This window comes from Haplochromis burtoni, unplaced genomic scaffold (assembly GCF_018398535.1).
Source record: "Haplochromis burtoni strain Fernald_Lab_line unplaced genomic scaffold, NCSU_Asbu1 Contig_2137, whole genome shotgun sequence".
Lineage (NCBI taxonomy): Eukaryota > Metazoa > Chordata > Actinopteri > Cichliformes > Cichlidae > Haplochromis > Haplochromis burtoni.
The window spans coordinates 1-8,609 of NW_024584498.1; the positions used below are offsets into that span (position 1 = coordinate 1).

At 36.7% G+C, this 8,609-nt stretch overlaps 1 protein-coding gene across 1 annotated transcript; it reads left to right on the forward strand.

Moving 5' to 3' along the window:
- The first annotated feature begins 877 nt into the window (after window positions 1–877).
- On the forward strand, window positions 878–8,082 carry LOC102301451 (CD209 antigen-like protein A). Its single transcript, XM_005952972.2, has 5 exons — window positions 878–1,014; window positions 1,108–1,194; window positions 4,165–4,307; window positions 4,694–4,797; window positions 5,257–8,082. Exons 1-5 carry the CDS (start codon window positions 945–947, stop codon window positions 5,387–5,389), a joined length of 537 nt encoding a protein of 178 aa, XP_005953034.1. The 5' UTR covers window positions 878–944; the 3' UTR covers window positions 5,390–8,082.
- Window positions 8,083–8,609: the final 527 nt, after the last annotated feature.

An 8,609-nucleotide genomic window follows, 5' to 3' on the forward strand; every position in this document is an offset into this window, starting at 1 on the left:
TTTTGGGGACCGGGACGATGCAGGATGTCTTCCATAGGGCGGGCACTCTCCCCAGTCGCAGACTGAGATTGAAGACTCGTTGTAGCGGCTCCCCAAGTTCATATTCCTAGCATTACAAGTAAACACTTCTAGCTCTCCCCCACACTCAAAAACAGATGACAAATCAATCGACACACTTGAGTCACTCACTTTCTTAAATGCACTCACTCTCACTGTGTAACTGCTGTAAATTCACAGTAACTGCCATCTCCTTACAAATGTTTATTATATTAACCACACAGACTGTATATAACTACCAACTCTCTTCAGCCATGTTGATGTATTACCTATATTGGCTGTAAATGTTCATTTCCAGAGAAAAGACACAGGCAGACTATGCTTAGGGGAATGATAACGATGACAAGATTCTCCCGATCGTTTACTCTTGCTGTCCTGTGAACAGCTTCGGTGTGGTGTTAATCGCCTCCTGCATGAGAATATCACCACGTAAACCTGCGAACTTTTTAAACATTTTGTTGTTCATAGCAACAGGACTGACGGAGTGTTGAGGTAACCTCACAATGAAATATTTGGTGTTTTTTTGCTGTTTTGTCGGTAGCGGCTCCTGAAAAGCAAGTCTACCACACATCTGTTCGACCAACGCCAGCTGATCTGCAACAACAGTTAATCTAGAACACCGCCGCGGGCTGAAACAACTGATTAATGTCACATTTTCTGTTTTTACAGTTTTCTGTTAGGTTAAAAATAAATATGTTGCACAGGAGATGGGTTGGTCCATCATTTCAGCGCTGTAACAGCAGCATAGCTGCACAAACCACAAATTAAGTAGGCGACTTCCTCTGAGCTTAAAACCTTAGAATCAAGTGAAACCAGTGAGATTCTCACACTTCACGTCCTGTGCCACAGAGCTGAGCTCTCAGAAATAATCCACATCCTTTGGTGCAATGGAGGAAATTTATGTCAATGAAGATGATTTCAAACCTGCCAATAGGTCTCCTATACAAAACCCCACAGGTAAGAAAGAATCTACAAAAATTTAAAGTTTAAATTTTTAAAACTGTTATTATTATTATCACCCCCCTTCACCACAACCACTTTTTTTTTCAGGTCCAAGGAGCTACAAGAGAAGATTTTATGTAATTGTTATTCTCTCCTTGGGCCTGCTGGCTGGAATTATCACTCTTGCTTTGTACTGTGAGTTGTGTTTCTTTGTTGTCGTGTTTTCTTTTGTTAGTGTTGTGGTGTTATGTGTTTGTGTATGTATATACATACTAGAGGTGGGAATCACCATACACTCCACGATACGATATTATTGTAATTTTTATTTTTATTTTGCAATATTCTCAGTATTGCAATACGATATTTTGCAATTTATCACATTTGTATTGTATTACAGTCTAGTCCAACTTAACTGAATGCAATCATCTGGTACAATTATAACTATTCTCAATCATGTAATTAGTAAAAACTATGCAGCCCCTTCAGCAACTGAAGAATTTGAAAGTAAAGTAAAAAAAAATATGCAATTTTACAATAAATAAAAAATTTAAATAAAATAAAACATGTTGTCTTAAATTAAAATAAGTAAACTGTGCTGTTTGTTGCCCTAAAAAAGTTAAACACATTTGGACAGTGAAGGAATGTCAGCATTCTTGCTCAGAAAAAGGATCTGATCAACATGGTCCTGGTCAGAGGGCCCGGTGGCGCCAGTGTCCAGCAGCCTCGCCTCTGTCAGTGCGCCCCAGGGTGGCTATAGCTACAATGTAGCTTGCCATCACCAGTGTGTGAATGTGTGTTTGAATGGGTGGATGACTGGATATGTAAAGCGCTTTGGGGTCCTTAGGAACTAGTAAAGCGTAAAGTAAAGTAAAGTAAATACAGTAAAGTACTGTATTTACTTTACAGCGTAAAGTAAATACAGGCCATTTACCAACATGCTCTGAAGTCAGAGTGCTCCGTTTTGCTGTGACGATGTCTCCAGTGGTCGAGAAGACTCTTTCAGCCGAGACACCTGGCATACAAAGGTATCTTTTTGCCAGTGTGGCCAGGAAAGGATAGACTTGCGCATGGGATTTCCACCAGTTTAGTGGGTCTTCTGTGAGTGCCAGTGGCGTGACCTCCTCGTATCTTTTCACTTCGTCCTCAGCTGTGGCAGATAATGATTTTGGTGGGGCTCTAACATCACCATAAGTCTGACCAAGTAAGTCTGTTAGCCCACAAGACTTCCTCATCTTGGCTGGTATGAGAGGGGGTCTGGGATTTTGTTCAGTGTCGTCAGGTTCCTCATGATATTCATGGGCTTCTGGCTCAGAGATGGGCTGCTGCCTCTTCTCATCCTTTATAAAACACACACACATACAGAGAAAGGGAGAAAATAAATGTTATAAATGTTATATCCTTTAGTATGCAGTAATATGTTGTTTTTCTTCAGTAAATTATAATTAATGTATTTAATTATTAAATAGATCCTTACCAATATGACAAAAATATAATATCTACAAATATTGTAAGTAAGTTATTTAAATTATAACACCAGAATTTTCGCTTATCTGAAGGGTTATAGCCTCAGCAACCACTCTGGCATAGGTTTTCTGTCTTTCCTCTCGTGACAGGAACGGCAGGGTTTAAAGCGTGGGTCGAGAGCTGATGCTGAGTAGAGGGTGTTCTTCTCGACTGTGCTGGCATATCTCTTCTTAAGATCTTGACTGATACTTTGCTTGATGTTTCTGACCAGCGCGGTGTCACCAATGTTGTCTTGGGTGTCATGCAACAGCTGTGCCAGCAGCGGTGCTCCGAGAGACAGAGTAGGATTCTTTTCCTTAAACATCACAGTAGTCGCGACTTGAATTGACTTCAAAGCCTGGACAACTTTCCTCAGCTTTACGCTTCATGTCTATGTAGAGATTGGGTACCGCTGTGTCCGCAAAAAAAACGTTGTGATGGTATCACCAGCGTCTTGAGCATGTAAGAAAAGACCTCCTTTTCCATAATGTTGTCAGGACGCAGGTCTTTGCAGATGAAGGACGTGAAAGATTGTGTTATTTTCTTAGCTCACTCTGAATTGGGAGATAGCTTTGTTAAGCTAAGAGTGTCCAGCGTTGGTGGATTTTTCAGTTGAGCTGATTCAGAGCTAGCTTTGCCGTCCTCAGTTAATGCTATTTTTGGATGGTGGCGTGCAAGATGGGCCTTCATGTTCGTAGTATTCTCAGAGTACTTTAATTTCATACAACACACCTTGCAAATCCCATTTGTCATATCCATCTCATTTATCCCATCATTGTTAAAAAAATCGAAAATGCGTCCAGACGTTTGGTTTAAACACAGATGGCGCTTTCCTGCTTTCTTTCTCTGCCTCCATCTTTGTTTGATCAACTTTCCCACGTGCTGACCTAACCTCTGCTGACCTCACTAGAGAAAAAGCTCAACCGCACCATCTGGTGGACTGGAAGTTTTTGTAATAAAATATCGATGTTTGCTGTCCCTGTATCGATACATTATTAGCAAACAAAATATCGCGATACTACGCAGTATCAATTTTTCCCCCCACCCCTATTACATACATATATACATATATACACACACACATCTATGTGTAAAACTGACTTTCTTAAGATGTGTTAACTTTTAACAAGGGTTAACTTTTTTAACATTACCTAATGGCAAAATTCTAAAATATTTTTGCTTAGCTCTCTAATAAACAGTGTTGTCATGTCAAAAACATCTTTGCTTATTTATCTGTATTTCATACAAAAACTCCTTACAAGATTCAGCTGAATATCTCTCAATGAGTAACAAACTTTCCTCAATTACTGAGGAGAGAGACCTGCTGAAGGCCAACCTCACTGAAATGACCAAAGAGCTGGAGAGGCTGCAGAGTTTTATAAAAGGTTTTACTCCGAAATTCAGTGATTCCACTTTCCTGCAGTAGATGGAAATATTTTCTCATTATATCTGAACTGACAGAATTTGACAAATTTAAGAAAGAAAACTTTAATCTTCATGGATATGGTTGCATCTCCTCTGCATTGCAGTGTCAGGATCAAAAGGCGTTTTGTATATACATGGTATAAAATATAGATTCCAGTTAATTAACAGAGACCATATAAAGAATAGCTGAATGTTCCATGTTGATCTTTAATATTTCTTATTTGATGTTTCTTCCAGATAAAACCTGTCCTACAGGATGGAGCATGTTCAGTCATAGCTGTTATTTCCTCTCTGCAAGATCTGGTTCCTGGCATTCAGCTAGAAAAAACTGCATAGACCAAGGAGCAGATTTGGTGGTGATAGACAGCCCTGAAGAACAGGTACAAAGTGCATGCATATTGTGTTTGTTAATGAATATTAAAATTCAAACCCCACGTTATTATGAACACGACTTTCCCCAGTTCGAAAAACAAAATGTTTCCATAAAACCTTCCACTACTTTAACAAGGAACTATAAAAATAACATGAACATGAGACAGACTGAGATGTGGACTTGACACTGGAACCACTGAAGAAGAGACAATGAAAGCATAACATGACACAAGGAACACAGGGGAGGCAGAGAGACTAGAACCAAGAGACTAGAAACTATAAATAACAATGAAATCAATGACTATTAATAATTCAAAACACCTGTAGCCAAAGGGACAGAAATAAAAAGAGTCTAGTGATTCATAACACCAATGTTTGTGTGCTCGTTGAACAGAACTTCATCGCTTCATTCACCCAGAAAGAGACTTGGATTGGTTTAAATGACATAGAACAAGAGGGCACGTGGAAATGGGTAGATGGAACGCCTCTGACTCTGCAGTAAGTCTTCGAGTTCAGCCAATATATTAAATATATTTGTAATAAATATATCATTTTATAAATAATATTTATTTACTAAGTAAATGTTATGTTTTATAAATAAAGAAGTAATGTTTTTCAATTTATTTATTTCATTGGTGAAGTTATTTAATCAAGAAAATAACTTCATTGACAAACCTAGACACCAGGAACTGAAGATCTTAGAGACTGTTTTGGCCTTATCCGGACATGACTTGTTATTAACTAAACATTTTTTGATGAATAATAAAGAAAAAAAACCAATGCTATCATCCGTCCATCCATTTTCTTACCCAGTTAACAATTTATTATTAGAGACGGAGGGTTGTCAGTGTATCCATAATTCACAATGGGTTAAACATGCTATCAGTAGTAATTTTTCCCATGTTGTTTTATATCTAATTAAAATATATTGATATTGTTTTTTTATTGACTCACCAGATACTGGGCATCTGGCCAGCCTGACAACCACTACCGTAGAGAGGACTGTGCTCATATCAGATATAAAGGAACTTCCTGGAATGATGAAGGATGTGACGGTTCTTACCAGTGGGTCTGTGAAAAAGTACTGTAATGGCTGAATTTGTTTGAAAATTCAGCCGTTACAGTACTTATGTAATTTTACATATTTTACATTTTACATATTTTTCAAATTATTTCTTGTTATTTCATTAGCATTTTTATATATCCTTTTCTGAATAAGTATTAAGCTTTAGTAAAACACAAGCCTTGAAATATAACTATGCCTATGATAACAATAATAGTGATCAGTAACTGACCCATTTCATTTGGATAGCACTTCTAAAAACATACAGTCACAACATGCTTCACATTTTGGGTAAAACATAAAATACAGTCTTCTATGCACTTATACATACATACTTCCACATTAGATGTGTAGAAAAAAAATATTATTTTTCTTCTTCTTCCTCTTCTTCTTTCTCTTCTTCTTCTTCTTCTTCTTCTTCTTCTTATTATTATTATTATCATTATTGATTAGTTTGCCTTCTGGCAGGGAAAAAAATCACTGTAATAAGTAAATTCAGCAAACATAAACTCAAGTCCTATTGCATACTACCTTTTTGGAAATTATCTAAAGAACACTAAAGAAGTGTTCTTTAGATACACACTAAAGAAGACTGTGGCCTGCTTTAGTGTGTGCTCAGTGTTGTTTCAGTCAATAATTACCGTCACTGGGGAAATGGTGTCAACATTTTTTCAACAATTTTGTGGTATTTTTATTGATAATGTTGGTTTATTGCTTGAATTTTGTTTAGATTCTTTCAGCAGTTGTAACAGTGTTTTTGCATCTCAAAGATTTGACCTAAGACCTTCATCTAGAAAGGACTGTTAAAATTTTTACATTTCAGTCTGCAACATTTGGGCATTATCAAGTAATTTGCCATACAATATTATAGTGTTTTTAGTTTGAAACATAGCTAAAATGTTCTCAGGTGTGCGGACATGAAACAGCACAACAGTAGCTAGTGCTAATTGAAATCTGCACTGGTTAAACATTTGCATTTTATACTGCTTAATGTGTGCTGACTTGTTATTGTGACTGCTGAAAGCATTTAAACTATGTTATCTTCACTTTATTGTTACTATTCTAGTTAATTGGAACAGATTATTTTCTCTTGCTGTGTATGTGTATGTGTGTGTGTGTGTGTGTGTGTGTGTGTGTGTGTGTGTGTGTGTGTGTGTGTGTGTGTGTGTATATATATATGTAGCCACCAGGAGGCGCAAAGATAATGAGAGTTCATTCACTTCCTACTGTCGAGATGAAATATTATTTTACATTCATAATCTGTGTTACTATTCATGATCCTTATTATTACTGTTGTATCATTTATGATTTATCATTGTTGTCATTCCATTGACACATTTCTTGAAACTGGTGAGGTTATATTAAAGTCTGTATTTCAGGTGTTAGCATAAGCACATAATAATCTTTCATTGCAGGTGCAACTGTAATCATGTTATACACATATTGCATAATTAAAGGGTTGAAGCTCGGTTAAGTTAATTAATGGTTTGAAGCTACGGGCAGCGCGATGTCTGGCCGATCAATGGAGCAAAGTTCAGCTATTGAAAGGTTGCCTACATGTTTACCGTATAATTTACTATATATTGCCTGTGTGCATTCAGCAGCCTCCTGCATTGAAGTTTGCCTGGTAACAGAGGACGTAGAGGGGGGTCAGGCGCTAAGGTTAACAACACAGACACATAGTCTGCCTGAGGGAACTGATTGCAAAGGCTGTGTACCTGCATACGTGACAGTTTAGTTCTGATAAGTTCAGTGTAAGAGTGTAATAACAGGATGCATCTGTTAGGTGGAGGAACATCGGAAGGAACTGTTCTTTTTTAGAATATGTCCTCGCTGTAGTTACTGGAACATGCATCTGCAGTGACGCGTATTGCTTGTATAAATATTACACCCCACCTATTGTCAGGCGGGAGATGGAGCCTGATGTTTTGCAGAGCCTATCTTCACCACATATATGTGTTTTAATAAAATAATTTGTGTTGACCCACTATGGACTTTCAGTCGTATGTCTCTTCCTCAAAATTCGAACCGCGACACTACACATATATAAAAGCATGTTTTTGCTTTGATTTGGGGTTTATATAAATTGTTGTGGAGGGTTGTGCACACTAAACAAGCAGGATACAGTAGAAAACAAAAAGTGATGTTTGCATTCTATTTTTATTGCTGAATAATGTTTCTAAACATGAAAGCATGGGACTGCAATGTTTTTTCTTTTTAATTCAAAAATGAAAATAAAAATATAAATGCAAATTGATTATTGGTTGGTCCTGTCAGAGAAGAGTGTATTTTAGAAATGATACAAAAGGACGTCAGAAAGAGGGGACCATGATAGCAATAACAATGTATATGTTTAAGAGTTGACAATTATTTTATACATTTTTGTTTTCATTTCTTGGGATTGTGCTATCAAAGCTTGTGTTACGTAGACATCTTAACAGTAGTTTTACTTATCATGTCTAGGTTGGATCATTAAAATGCAGTAAACTGCCTGCTGTTAACGACCTGTATTTTTTTTCTCTCCTTCCATGCTCTCCCATCTCTGATGTATTACTGCACTAATTTTAAGGCCAACTTTTACAGACAGGTGAGAGAGTGCAGACTATCATTAGCATTACAGGTGATTCTTTTCTCACATATTAGGTAATTGTTCAAAATTAAGTTCCAGCACAGTCTCAGAAATAACCCTCACATCTGGTTTGGGATCTACGAGGAAGCTTGTATGCAAGAACATTATTTTTCCATATTTAATTTTCTTTAGAATTGTATGTATTTATTAGATTAGATTGAAATGAATGAATAAAGAACCTTCCATGGCATGCATTTTTAATTTCTCTTTGCTATTTGGGCTGATTGGGACTTGATGAATGTAAAAACAAAGAATTGTGTGAGGAGGGATATTAGGCCCCTTATGTCAAACAGAGTAATTTATGACCCCAATAAAATGATTTAAAGGAAGTAATAAAACTATGATATTCATAAAAAATATTATATTCATAAAAAGTATGATTTTCATAAAATTATGATATTCATCCAAAATATGGTATTTCATAGCTCATTGCTTCCCCCCCAAAGAAAGAACTAATTATTTTAAAAAGAAGTTTTTATATCTAATAGCATTCTTTTATTTTTAAGCCATTAAAGTTTTTACTTTTTATGCTTAAAAAACGCCATCTGGTGGTGGGTCAGCACGTGTGTGTGTGTGTGTGTGTGTGTGTGTGTGTGTGTGTGTGTGTGTGTGTGTGTG